The sequence below is a fragment of the Etheostoma cragini genome, chromosome 24 (assembly GCF_013103735.1).
Source record: "Etheostoma cragini isolate CJK2018 chromosome 24, CSU_Ecrag_1.0, whole genome shotgun sequence".
Lineage (NCBI taxonomy): Eukaryota > Metazoa > Chordata > Actinopteri > Perciformes > Percidae > Etheostoma > Etheostoma cragini.
In genome coordinates, this window is record NC_048430.1 from 2784170 (window position 1) to 2797678 (window position 13509).

At 41.9% G+C, this 13509-nt stretch overlaps 2 protein-coding genes across 2 annotated transcripts; both read left to right on the forward strand.

Annotated features, from left to right (window-relative positions):
• The first annotated feature begins 2096 nt into the window (after nucleotides 1-2096).
• LOC117939265 (kelch-like protein 41b) lies at nucleotides 2097-7576 on the forward strand. Its single transcript, XM_034864463.1, has 6 exons — nucleotides 2097-3342; nucleotides 4110-4267; nucleotides 4541-4648; nucleotides 5913-6098; nucleotides 6900-7046; nucleotides 7143-7576. Exons 1-6 carry the CDS (start codon nucleotides 2233-2235, stop codon nucleotides 7252-7254), a joined length of 1821 nt encoding a protein of 606 aa, XP_034720354.1. The 5' UTR covers nucleotides 2097-2232; the 3' UTR covers nucleotides 7255-7576.
• A 1161-nt stretch (nucleotides 7577-8737) lies between these two features.
• LOC117939300 (2-oxoglutarate receptor 1-like) lies at nucleotides 8738-11650 on the forward strand. The gene is made up of 2 exons (XM_034864534.1): nucleotides 8738-9142; nucleotides 10598-11650. Exon 2 carries the CDS (start codon nucleotides 10607-10609, stop codon nucleotides 11564-11566), a length of 960 nt encoding a protein of 319 aa, XP_034720425.1. The 5' UTR covers nucleotides 8738-9142; nucleotides 10598-10606; the 3' UTR covers nucleotides 11567-11650.
• Nucleotides 11651-13509: the final 1859 nt, after the last annotated feature.

Consider the following 13509-nt stretch of genomic DNA (forward strand, 5'->3'; position numbering starts at 1 on the left):
CAATATGTGCAAATGCATTACCTTAATTTGACTGTATTCCACCGATATTATCTTTTAGTCACTCTTTTAATTTGCATGATAACACAGGTATAAATAAAGTTAAAGTATACTAATAATGTTATATAGACATATATATATAGATATACAAATAATTAAAGGCTATATTATGATAAAATTTCTTCATCACATATGCAGAATATATATTATAATCTGATCAGTTCTGCGCATGCGTTTTCAGTCCGTGGGGCGATTTGACAATTAGTCAACCTGTAACCAAAACACGTCATTTATATAAATTATTTTGCACTGAAATAGGAGTTTGCCGTAAGCATAGCATTTAGTATATTTATTTATATTTAGCTAAAACAAAGAATGGTTGGAATATTGGGTAAACACACAAAACAATCAAACAATCATTTGTTTGCCATAAATTTGATAAGCGCTAGTGTTTTCACTTCTGTTTCTAATGCTAATCTAATTTTGTTGATGTTCATTGTGAAAATCCAAGTAGAGCACATCAAATTATTGATGTTTTTACAATATTAAAGGTTAAAGGAGTTGTGTTATTACTGTTTTAAGATATTGGGGGTGTGAGGGTTTTTCAGTTTAAATAAAGCTAGTGCCTCGCTTTTTTTTAAAAGAGCAACACAATGTTCAACCTTCCTCCCTACCCCAATCACTTACATACATTAACAAAATATTCTCCAAAAATATACATTCGCAAGACATGTTTAAGAACTTTCCTACATTACTCTACTGTGGTAAGTTAGTAAGTATCAGAGCTTTCTTAAGCAGAATCTGCTCTCCCCTTCTGCCTAAATTGCATGTTAGACACTGCTTGACAAGTGGCGTAGTCTGATCTATCTTTAGTGCTGCCCACGGGAGAAACATTACCTAACTCTACACACTCCTCACACTTTGTCAGGCCACAGAACGACTTAACAATACAAGATCCTATTGATCCAGACACATCAGTAATGGCCTTTTTAGCACTGACATTATCTCAGTAATTGAGGTGTGTTTTAAAAGCTTTAACTGCAAAGCAACACACACACACTCACACTCACACACACACACACACACACACACACACACACAGCCAAGGAGTTGAACAATGTTACATCCCACAGGGAAAGGGAGAAGCTTGCATTGGACAGAACAGCTTGTATGCATGGCACTCACCTGTTTCTGCACACAGCTGCTACACCCAAACTTTTCTGCTCCATTTTTACCACAATTAGATTGTGCTTTTCAAACTCACTCATATAAATAAGGATTTGCTGTGAAAAGATCAAATAAGGTACGTTTTTGTATTTACTTTGGTGGTTCCTTTGAGGAAAGGAAAAGTTCCAGCGGAGTAAACAGTGAAAATAGTGAAGTGCAAAAAGAAAGCCTACAAATACCTACAAAAATCATTATCATTAGAAATAATACAATATCAAAATAACAGCAAAAACTGTTGTTGCTGTGAAATTTGCTGCTTCAAATGTAGAATTTGCTTCTTTTCTTTCGCATATGTGTGTGATAGTAAAGGTAATGGAAGCTTGGGCTCTGAGAAAATCATCAGTAAGCAACTCATGAGAAGATGACTGATAACCGGAAGTAAAAGTAGTAGTATCAGTGTTGGTTATGATAACTAGTAATTGAAAATTGCCTATGATAATTAACGATACTGTCTTATTTGTTTGTACAGATAACAAACTGGGCTAATGTAAACATTAGCCCAAATCAGTTCAGTTGATTTAGCTGACTGAATAAATAAATGAAAATCAGATATAAATGTAAGGAGATCTATAAACACATTTTTTTAACATGACAGCAACTGCTCTAAATATCTTCCCAGTCATTCGTACAGCTTTAGGTGAGCTATTCGAGGGCTTTGACAGCATTGTCTCCACTGTTAGTCAGCCACATGACACTTAGGGAGCTGAATCATGGTGGCACAGCCTGAGCAGCCAGTTGCTTCTTTCAGTCTGAGACAGCAGCTGCTCCAAGCCCAGGCCTGTGCTGCGATTTGGCCCATTCAGATTCCACTGGAGCTAAAGCAGGAAGGGGGCAGAGGGAGCTATATTTAGAGTGGGACGGGATTAAATTGCAGGGTCTTCACTCTAGGAACCTTTTCTGTGCTCTGCCTTTTCCAGCCAGGACCGACTACCCAAAGGACCTGTGGCCGCCGTCTCCTTCCTCTTTCCACAGACCCCCTTGTTCACCCGCTGTTTCTCCTGACACACCATGGACCCCAATGCAATCAAGGAAGAGCTGCGCCTGTTCCAGAGCACCCTGCTTCAGGACGGGCTGAAGGAACTGCTGAATGAGAACAAGTTTGTAGACTGCACCCTAAAGGTAGGCGACCGCAGCTTCCCCTGCCATCGGCTGATCATTGCCGCCTGCAGCCCCTACTTCAGGGAAATCTTCTTCACGGAAGACGGGAAGGAGGTGGAGAACACCAAGGAGGTGGTCCTGGAAGACGTCAACCCTTCCATCCTGGACATGATCATCCAGTACCTCTACTCGGCCGAGATTGACCTCAGCGACGACAATGTGCAGGATATAATTGCTGTGGCGAACAGATTCCAGATCCCTTCTGTCTTCACGGTCTGCGTCAACTACCTTCAGAAGAAGATCTCCCTGGACAACTGCATGGCCATATTCAGGATGGGCCTGGTGCTCAGCTGTCCCAGGCTCGCGGTGGCTGCACGCAACTACATCGCAGACCGCTTTGAGCTCCTCTACAAAGAAGAGGAATTCCTCAAGCTCGCAGCCCACGAGCTGTTTGCCATCATTGGTGGAGACGCGCTCAACGTTGAGAAGGAAGAGCTTGTGTTTGAGGCGCTCATGGCCTGGGTCCGCTATGACAAGGAGCGTGTAAAGGTCCTGAAGGATGCTTTCAACTGCATCCGCTTCCGCCTACTACCAGAGAAGTACTTCGAAGACAAAGTGGAGACCGATGAGATCATCAAGGCCGACCCAGAGCTCCAGAAGACGATCCAAATCATCAGGGATGCCTTCAAGGGGAAACTTCCAGAGACACCCAAAAAGGAGGGGGAGAAGGGGGCTGGCTTAGAAGGAGGCGAGGAGGAGGAAGACAGCCCATTCCCTGGCTTCCTGAATGACAACCGCAGACACGGTATGTACGCACGGGAATTCATCGTCATGATCAATGATACGGCGGCGGTGGCGTATGACGTCAGCGAGAACGAGTGCTTCCTGGCAGCCATGTCGGAGCAGGTGCCACGTAACCACGTCAGCCTAGCATCACAGAGAAACCAGCTCTACATCATTGGAGGACTGTTTGTGGATGAGGAAAACAAAGATGCACCCCTGCAATGTTACTTCTACTTGGTAACCAGGTTTTCCTTTCATTTGATACTCCTCCATTTTATTACTTCCTTCATTGCAATTAATTAATTATTTAAAGAAATTGTTTGACAATTTTGGAAAACATTCTTAATCACTTTCTTGACAAGATTCTGATCGACACCTCTGGCATATCTTAATGTCAAGTATGAAGCTAGAGCCAGGAGACCAGCATGGATTTTTTCATTTTAACACGTTTGAAAGGTTTAAAAAAGATTAAAAAACAAAACATGAGTGAATTCATGGGCTGTAGTTTTGCTGGTAGGCAGATTTTAGTTCACCTTTTTCTTCTTCTTCTCCTGGCTCCAGTTTTTGTGCTAATTTAAACTAACCCCCTGCTGGCAGTTATATTGTGCAAACGACAGTGGTGTCAATCTTCTCATCTAACTTAGGTGCTCACAAACTGTCGTTCTCAGCAAACCCTCTTTGCATTTCAATGTCTTAATGGAACTCAACCGATACATAAAGCAGAGAAAAATGGAACACAAATTCAAAGTAGTCTTTCAGTGTGTAGCCACAAGACTTACTGGGAAACTGCTCTCGTTAAATCCTTCTGTGATCAATCGAAGGTTATTTTTCCCATGTTGCCCATCAGGTTTAAGGTCTACACAAACACCAGAGCCTTAAAATCTACTATATTTTACAGCAAAATCAATATGTGGATACCACAGTATGATGGTTCATTTCCATCTTCATGAGTAGACAAAGACACAGCTAATGGGTGCCAAGAGGTAATGTACTTTTCTTCACAGTTGGATCCACTCACATCTGACTGGGTCGCCCTGCCGCCCATGCCTTCTCCAAGATGCCTCTTCAACATCGGAGAGAGCGAGAACCTGCTGTTCGCCGTGGCTGGAAAAGACCTCCAGACCAACGAGTCGCTGGACACTGTGATGTGCTACGATGTTGAGTTAGTAGCATTATTGGCTTCTTTTCCCTCACTCTTTTTTTTTTTTAGTGTAGTACAATTCACCTTGTTATGATGCGATCTCACCCTCTTACTTGCTCTCTTCGTTAATTATGCAGCATTTTTTCTTGGTTTTCAAGTTAGGATATTCTCCTTGTTACCAGTTTATCACAAATCCCAATGGATTTGGCTCTAAAAAGTCTGTACAAAACAAAAGCAATATATTCAGTGGGAACAACATAATTTAAAGCTATGAATTTAATTTTAATTAATTAGGAAGATGAAGTGGACTGAGACCAAAAAGCTTCCTCTGAAGATCCACGGCCATGCTGTCATCTCCCACAAAGGACTGGTCTACTGCATTGGAGGAAAAACCGATGACAAGTGAGTGTGTGTGTGTGTGTGTGTGTGTGTGTGTGTGTGTGTGTGTGTGTGTGTGTGTGTGTGTGTGTGTGCGTGTGCGTGTGACTGCAGCTGTTTGTGGTCTATCACATGCTGCCAGAGTGCATCGCTGCATGGTACGTCAAAGAAAAGACTGCTACATTCCAGGACTGTCTAATATTTTGCCATAAAACTGATCCTGTGCATCTACTTCAATTTTACGGGTCTGCAGAACCACTGAACATATGAACTGTGTTGCAGCGCATGCAGCAGTGACACATGAACAAAACAGCCAGTTGATCGTCAAACTTTAGGATTTAACACTGTATTTCACAATAAGCTGTGTATGTGTGAATGACTCTTAAAGGACACACCATGCCATTAACAATCGGTGGGAAAACATTTAAACCTGCATGGCAAAGAGAAGACCAAAAAGGCCGAAAACCTTTACTCAAAGCCTCATTAAAAAATGAAGAAACCCCCCCCAAAATTACAAGAAAAACACAACATCATAATAATAATTTTCCACCAACCATATCCAGTTTTGTTTCAGATTAGATGCTTAAACCCTACTGTCCCAGTATATATGTGTTATCAGATACTGGACAGAATACCAAACTGTCTGTAAAGACTTGGCTGTGCTCAGGAGCACCTTGGCAGTGCCCAGGAGGTGAACTGGCCTCTTTCCGGCTACCAGTCCACCACCATACTTCGGTCCATGTGGGGACTTGAAACAACACCCCTCCGGTTCCCAACCCAAACCCTTGCTGACTGTGCCACTGCCAACCCCAAAATACTCATTAATAATTATTAACATTATTATTTGTAATCTTCTGCATGTGTGTGCTGCTGCTCTTCTTCTTGTGTGTGTGTGTGTGTGTGTGTGTGTGTGTGTGTGTGTGTGTGTGTGTGTGTGTGTGTGTGTGTGTGTGGGTGTGTGTGTGTGTGTGTGTGTGTGTGTGTGTGGGTGTGTGTGTGTGTGTAACAGGCATAGTGTGCGTGCTGTGCATAAGCCTTGGCCCTTCACTAATGCGCTGTCAAAATAACAATGAAATGCTGCGCTATTGACCAGGTTTTTGTTGGTCGGTGGCACGATCACTTTCTGCCGCCTCAAGATAGCAACACGCCAAGAATTCACCTGAACACACTATTTAAATGACATGGGTGCTGGACGGATAATTAACAACTGCGTCAGGGCCGAGCTGCGCCGGGGGCAGGATGGGACCCTAACATTCCCATGATCATATTTGTTCCTTCATCTCCACAGCAAAGCCCTCAACAAGGTGTTTTCATACAACCACAAGCAGTCCGAGTGGCGGGAGCTGGCAGCCATGAAGACGCCCAGAGCCATGTTTGGAGCTGTCGTCCACAACGGCAAGATCGTGGTGGCTGGTGGAGTCAACGAGGAAGGCCTCACAGCAACATGTGAAGCATATGACATTGCAACAAACAAGTATGATTCTGTTTACATTCAATGATTCACAACAACAACCACAATTAGACATCATTAATTTAAGAAAAAACACAGGCTGTGGAGCCCCAAAGTGTTAGTTATATAAATAATAACAAATTCTGAAATAAACATATGAATGGATGGTGTAAAATAACAGATATATAAAGTATATACATATGTATATACTGTACGTGTACATGCAGTATATATACAGTGAAGTTATATCAGAAATCATTAAATATCAACTCATTATGATGAATTGTTGTTTCATCATGTACATTTTTTATTAATATAATTATTTTCTTATAAATGCCCTTTTTTAAAAGCCTGTCATGATTTCCTATTGGCATCGACACTTATTTCATGTCATGTTTTACATTAGCACAAATCTCCAACCTCGCGGCTAACTGCCTGTTAGCTAGCTAGTTTCCCTGAAAAACACATTTAGAATCTAAAGGCTGCTGCTGTAACTGTGCCAAGCGTCTTGTATTTGAATGAAATGGGACATTATGCAATGAAAAGTGACATAAAATAAATTTTCTTTGGGTAGAAAAACATCTGAAAAGGGGCATTTTAAAATACAGACTTCAATAGTGATAAATAGTGTTTTCTTCTTTCACATGTATTGGCTAATTTACCTGTATGTTACAGGTAAATTATACATTTAATATTACCCTCGGGCCTCCAGGCATACTAATGTCTACCGATAGTGCCTTGGTAGACAAATCCACCAAGGTACAAATGGCATTTAAAATGAGAGCCCCATCTTAAACTTGACCTTTCCGTGTTGTATCTCCTCAGGTGGGAGTCCTTCACAGAGTTTCCCCAGGAGAGGAGCTCTGTCAACCTGCTGAGCAACGGCGGCTCCCTGTACGCTGTGGGCGGCTTCGCCATGGTTGAGACGGAGAGCAAAGAGGTGGCTCCCACAGAGGTCACTGACGTCTGGCAGTAAGTCTTCTCAAGTTATGGGACCAAGCTTCCCAAGTTTTGGATGGTTACCATTGTGTTTGTTCCCAGATCTGACTCTGCTCTTGGTCTTGTTAGGTATGAGGATGATAAGAAGCAGTGGAGTGGGATGCTGAGGGAGATGCGTTACGCTGCCGGCTCCTCCTGTGTATCCATGCGCCTCAACGCTGCCAGGATGCCCAAACTGTAGACAGAACCATTTTCTTTGTTTCTTAGCACCCCCAACAACACATCCTGACAACCCCCTCCTCCCCCAGCGAGCTGCCTCTGAGGCGTCTCATCCTCTGCACTCAGAATTTCTGTGTCGAGATGATCTTTTGACATAAATTTTTCTCTGAACTCAGTTGATTTTCATCTGTACTATAAACACTCCGTTATGCTGCCTCTTCAAAAACGGCACCATCCTGACATTATTAAAAAAAAGAAGCCTCGATTTAGATTGCTCTATAAAGCTTGGCTCTACACCATTTCTAGCATTTCTTTTGTAAAATAAACATTTGTAAACTTCTTCACTTATTTTACTGCTTCTGATTTCGTGTGATCTGCAGAAAATTGACATTACAGAGACTGTATCAACGCCCTGGGAGCAGACAGTGGAGAGCACATGTATATTTGTAGCTTCTTTGTACTTTAATGGAAAACAAGGAAGTGGAACTGGGTTAATTGTAGGTGAAGTATTTACATTTAAACACAGCATATGATCCTTAAACGCGTGTCACACCTTCTTCTGTGTGTCAACTTGACCGGGGTTAATGATACTGCAAGTTCAAGAAATTGAAAAAAGATGAAGAATGGAAAAGTTAAGGTGTGTCTATGCAGTTTGCCCTCACACAGAATCATTAATAACACAAAACCAGAAGGGTTTGCAACTCTGCACTGCAGCTGTAAAGGAGATGGAATGTGTTTAAAGGATTCTATTACACTCATTAATGCTTGAAATAAATAATAATGGGGGTCAACTAATGTAAGTAAGGACATTTTTTACCCTTACTTTTATTTTACCAGTAGTAAAGACTCATTGGTATTAAAATTCTTTATTCTTTTCTTTTCTTTTCTCTCTGATCAATCAGCAGTCTGCAGGTTTTCGTGTCATCTTCAGGTAACGCTTCGGCTCGCTTGGAACCTCGACTGAAGTAGTACTAAAAAAAGTACCTGTTAGCAGGTACCAGGAACTTTTATTTCGTAATGGAAAACCCAAAAAGGAGAGTAGAGTCGAGGTGAGTCGAGGAGGTACCATGCGGTGGAAAAACGCCAGTTCCGAGTTGGCGTCGTCGATGTTTGACCTGTAATACAGTTTTGCCGAGGCCTCTTCCGGCTCGGTTACAAGAGCTTAAAGAAAAAACTTGGATTCAGGAAATAGACAGAAACAGGCCTCCAACCGAAAGCTTTTCTCTCACATTTGGAAAAAAATACTTGATACTTGATACTTGAATAACTGATTCCCAGCACTGAGAACTATTGTTAATGTGTTGCATGTGTCAAAGGATGTTGACACCTTTTAGTTCCTTTATGGAACTAACAGAAATCTCTGGCAGCTGTTCAAACAAAAGAGAAGAATAGAGTTTGGTCTTTTTCACGGATGATGCTGTAATTTAGGCATTCATTTCCCGTATTTGCCAAACTTCCTCATTGCTTTAAACAGAAGCAAGCTCTTTGTCTGCTAGATTTAGCTCTGGAAGTCACCTGAGGTAATCACGTGCCTGTTTAAAGCAATAACAAAGACATCTTTCCATTTTTCTTCAACAAAAGGTGCACTGGAGAGTTTAAACTATCAAAACACAATGTGTTCCCACACATGCTAACCCTTTTTTCGAAGCAAAATCCCGACACCTGATCTGTGTCAATGAAGCGACCCTTGAGCTTTATCAGCTCAAGCATGACACCAGGAAGTTAGTGCACATGTCTGAAGGTGAAGTACACAACAGTGGGCTTTGGAACTAAGCTATGCTGGAGTTTCCCCCTGGGGTGTTGAAGAGGACAGGAGAGAGTAGGAGGAGTGACAGGTAGATGGATGTTACAAACAGAGATGAGACACTGAAGGTTTGGAGTGAGCTCTGAAAAGGACACTGTAACTAAAAGTGAGTAGAAAAATCTATTTTTTTAACTATACCTTTTTGATCCAGCCTGTGTTTCTGTTTTTAACACTCAGCAGGATTATATTAGCTTTAGGATCAATATTGTACATGTCCCTCCCTTATGGAATTCTGTGTGTCTACACGCCATGTGTAAATGACACTTGCATGTGTAAATATGTACATCTCCTCAGATCTATAATGAGAGCAGATTGCACTGACAGCATTAACGGAAGCTGCCATCAAGACAGGATGCCATAGGCGCTGTCATATCCTGAGAGACACTCATAAACCACACTGTTTGACGAGGAGAGAAGAAGGTTTTGTTTGCTTCTTCCCCACTGAGTTGCTTGATTGTTTGTTTCTTTTCTAGGATATCTACCCCTGTTCTCTCCTTCCTTCCTCAAGCAGTAATTGCCTTTGACAATTATATGACAGCTGAGGGAAAAAGGATGGATGACCAGGTCGTAGCCTATTTTCCTTCTCACTCCAAAACACATAATGTGTATGTAGCTACCTGAATAGGGAAACATCCAGCTCAAAGGTTCCATTACTGAAAGCCATATATTCAGCATTTATCAGCATATTTGAAAACATTATGGATGGTGGTGGATAGTGTTACTGGTAGGGACGCACCTTCAGAGAGTTGCCACCTGACTCTGCCATTCCCCTCAGCACGTGGAGCATTTCAGCAGTTTTCAGCTCATTGTTTTGGTCTTATGGTGTACAGCTTTGATGTTTTGGTATATTCTCACTGCTCTCATACATATAGAGGTCGCAGCAGGCAGATAGTGTATACGCATTTAAAAAAACTCCACAAAATCCACTGTCAAATGTTCTGAGAAGCTGGTGAAAATAGTTGAGCATTTGCAGGTCCCTGGTTACTGTATGTTTGTCATATCGACTCCATATGGTGACGTTTGCCTTGTGTCTACGTCCCCAAGGGCCATACAAACAAACATTTAATACCAGGTTTAAGTTTTCAAATGGCGCAGAAAACAGTTTGACTGATGGACATAAAAATCAACAAACATTTCTGTAATCCATTAATTGTAGTCATTTACCAAGCAGCTGTTTGTACCTCAGTAAAGAGCACAACTAAAATATATCTTTCTAGTTGTCAACAAGCACATTTTTGCAATTATTAATTATATTGAATGTATGTGTTGAAGTTATATATACATATATATATATATATTTATATATATTTTTTCTTTGCTTTTCTATTTCACCAAACAATGATTTAAATTATCTTTTCAAACTCAGACACATTTCAATATCTTGAGTCCAGAAATATCAGCGTAATTTGTGAGTCACTGCAGCATTTAACTTCATGGATCATTAAAAATCATGGACATGGCCTCTTTGTCTGCAATTTAAACCACTTCTCTGACCAGATCCCTATTCTCATAGTTATATTTTTGAAATGCGGTCTGTAAAATTGCTTTTGATTCTCAACAGGACTCAGCCATGGAACATCCCAACTGCACCAATGTGGACCAGCTGATCAAACGATATTACCTGCCTGTCTGCTACACCATCATCTTCACAGTGGGCCTGATGGGCAACATCACTTCCATTGGCATTTATGTGACAAAGCTGCGTCCATGGAACAGCAACAGCATCATCATGGTCAACCTGGCGCTGACTGACCTCCTCTATGTCCTCAGTATGCCTTTCCTGGTCTACTACTACAGCAACGGGGATTCGTGGACACTCGGCGACTTCATGTGCCGCTTTGTGCGCTTTGGCTTTCATTTTAACCTGTATGCGAGCATCCTCTTCCTGACATGTCTGGCCGTTTTCCGCTATGTGGTGGTGGTCAAGCCTCTGAGGGCAGCGCAGGTGCAGCAAAGTTTTTGGGGTATAATTGCGTGTTTAGCTGTCTGGATCATCGCCGCTGCTGAAATCACACCTATGTTGACGATAATATCCTTAGAGCAGCGCAACAACAAGACATACTGCTTAGACTTTGCAAGCACCATCAACGTTGGTAACATGTTAAGTATGTGGTATGTCCGGCTGCTTACTGCATTCGGATTTCTATTCCCTCTGGTGGTGGTATTCATGTGTTACATCGGTATAGTGAAAGAGTTGGCCAAAGGGCCATACACAACCAGCCCGTGTCGGATGCGAGCACGGCGCGTGACCGTGCTGATCCTGGTGGTGTTTGCCGTGTGTTTCCTGCCATATCATATCTTGCGTGTGTTGCGGATAGAAACTCGAAGGATGCCGTGCATGGTGGAGCACATTGTGCATGCAATGTATATTATCTCCAGGCCTCTGGCTGGATTCAACACCTTTTTCAACCTGGCTCTGTACACTCTTTCAGGTGATAAGTTCAGGATGGCCTTCAGCACGTTTCACTTGGATTACTGGCCGACCAAGATCAGGTCGCTGCTCCAAGCCGTCTTTAGAACGGCCGCATGACGCTTGACTTTCCTTTTTTTTCATCTGTGTTGGACATTTGGTGCTTCCAAGAGACAAAACATTTGTGCCAACCCCTGACATGTAATTTTCTAAAGGTAAGCAGTAAGAAGTGCATGTTAAGTTCTAACCTTTGTCCACACATGAGTATAATTTTCCTGACTAACAATGTAATGGATCATATTGTTTGCAACCTTGAAAATAGTCTGCGGTTTACTAATTTGATGCAATTGTTGACTTTTTCCCTTTGTTTTAAACAAATGCCATGTGCGAGCAAGCTGTTCTCTCATTGATCAGAAATATTACCAGAAAGATTCACCTCAGAATGCTTCCTCCTCTTTCTTTTTATTCTTTATTACGAAGCACAACCATTGCTAACTGTCTTTTTTTTGCATTTATGTGATTCATTAAATAAACAAATTATCCATTTCCAGCATGTGTGTCGACTGGGACTACAAAACAATGTCCTGGGGCATCTTAATAGAAGACATGCAGCATAAGAGTTGGCAGTCGGAGACTCTGATGGGTGCATACCGCCACACACTCACACGACATTTGTTCTTCAAAGGGCGCGCATCGTAGGGACGTGGGTAAGTCCCGCCCACTCTGCCGGAGATATGATTCCTCCCTGCAGCTCGGTCCGGAAACCTGCACATGTAATTCTCCTGCTTGAGAACCAATCACAAACAGGCTTCTATACCAGGAGCCCCCGAAGTATAGCAAACCCGTTGATGCCGCTGTTGCTTCTACATCCCCCAGATCGGTGCTCTGATTGGTTGAAGGATTTTCCAATTGCGTACAGAGTCATTTGAACTATGCCCGTTCATCACACCCCCACAGAGCAGACTCCCCAGACCAACGCTCAGTCTCAAATCTATTAAGCTTGGCCTGGTCTGGTGATAGCCAGACTACGCGCATGAAGTAAACTCAAATAAATTATCTTGATAAGCCATAGCATAGTTTATCAACATGAGTTATTTCCTATCCATCCATCCATCCATATTTCGGGCAATGCGTGAGCCAATTCGTACTGATAGTAGGGTCGATAGCATTCTGACTGCAACCAAACCGCTCCAGAGTTTGAGCGGAGGCAAGCTGAGACCCCCCCCCCCATTTCTTGGATCCATGCCCGTTTGATTTGCGCCACATCCAAGTGTGATTGCTGTGTTCATACATGCCCAAACAAAGCGATTCTGGAGTTGTGACGCTCCAGGTTTTACAGCAACTGGTCCAAACAATCTACACCCTTAGTCAAAGGTAGAGGGGTTCAGTTTGTAGTCCTATAACCAGGAAGTGAGTTTGCATTCCTGAGCTGTGGGTTCCCTTGCCAGATTTCCATTAAGTTTTTCCTTTGTATTTTACTTGAAACTTCTGTATCAAGTAAAATACTGAGGAAAAATAAGGTATGTGCCTTTAATAAAACCTCCAGTTTTGCAAAATATTGTATATTACACCTGGGAGTATCTTAATCATTAACATACAACTTTTTTGTGCTTTAAAAAGAATTAATCTACAATGGTTTTAGTGAGTTAACCACACAACACTATTTTTAAATACAAGATTGATGATTTAAACTGAAATGAGGCTTGTAGAGATTTATAGCTACCTAGCTCATTTTAGCATCCTCATTGGCTTCAGGTTATTTTGGTCTGGTTAAAAAATCACAAGAGGCGTCATCTTGTTAGACAGCAAATTGTTATGTTACCTCTGTATTTGTGACAGAGTCATATCTATAATGCAATCAAAACGTGGTTTTGTTATAGACACAAGACTTTTTTTTCTCTTTCTTTTCTTGTGTTTCTTGTGTCTCCCTAACAGCGTGATTAAATGATTGAACATTGTAAAGACTTTGAGGTTATGTCTGAAGACTAAGCTGCAGATGCGTTCACCTTCCCCATGAACTAACGAGGCAGGCAGCACATCCCTCGTGTTGAAGGCATACTCTA

What these genes read in the sequence shown, in the direction of transcription:
- LOC117939265 (XM_034864463.1), top strand. Translation starts at nt 2,233, where the DNA reads ATGGACCCCAATGCAATCAAGGAAGAGCTGCGCCTGTTCCAGAGCACC. An exon ending in TGCAATGTTACTTCTACTTG is followed by an intron (nt 3,343 to 4,109) that starts GTAACCAGGTTT and finishes TTTTCTTCACAG; the next exon opens with TTGGATCCACTCACATCTGA. An exon ending in GAGGTCACTGACGTCTGGCA is followed by an intron (nt 7,047 to 7,142) that starts GTAAGTCTTCTC and finishes TGGTCTTGTTAG; the next exon opens with GTATGAGGATGATAAGAAGC.
- LOC117939300 (XM_034864534.1), top strand. Translation starts at nt 10,607, where the DNA reads ATGGAACATCCCAACTGCACCAATGTGGACCAGCTGATCAAACGATAT.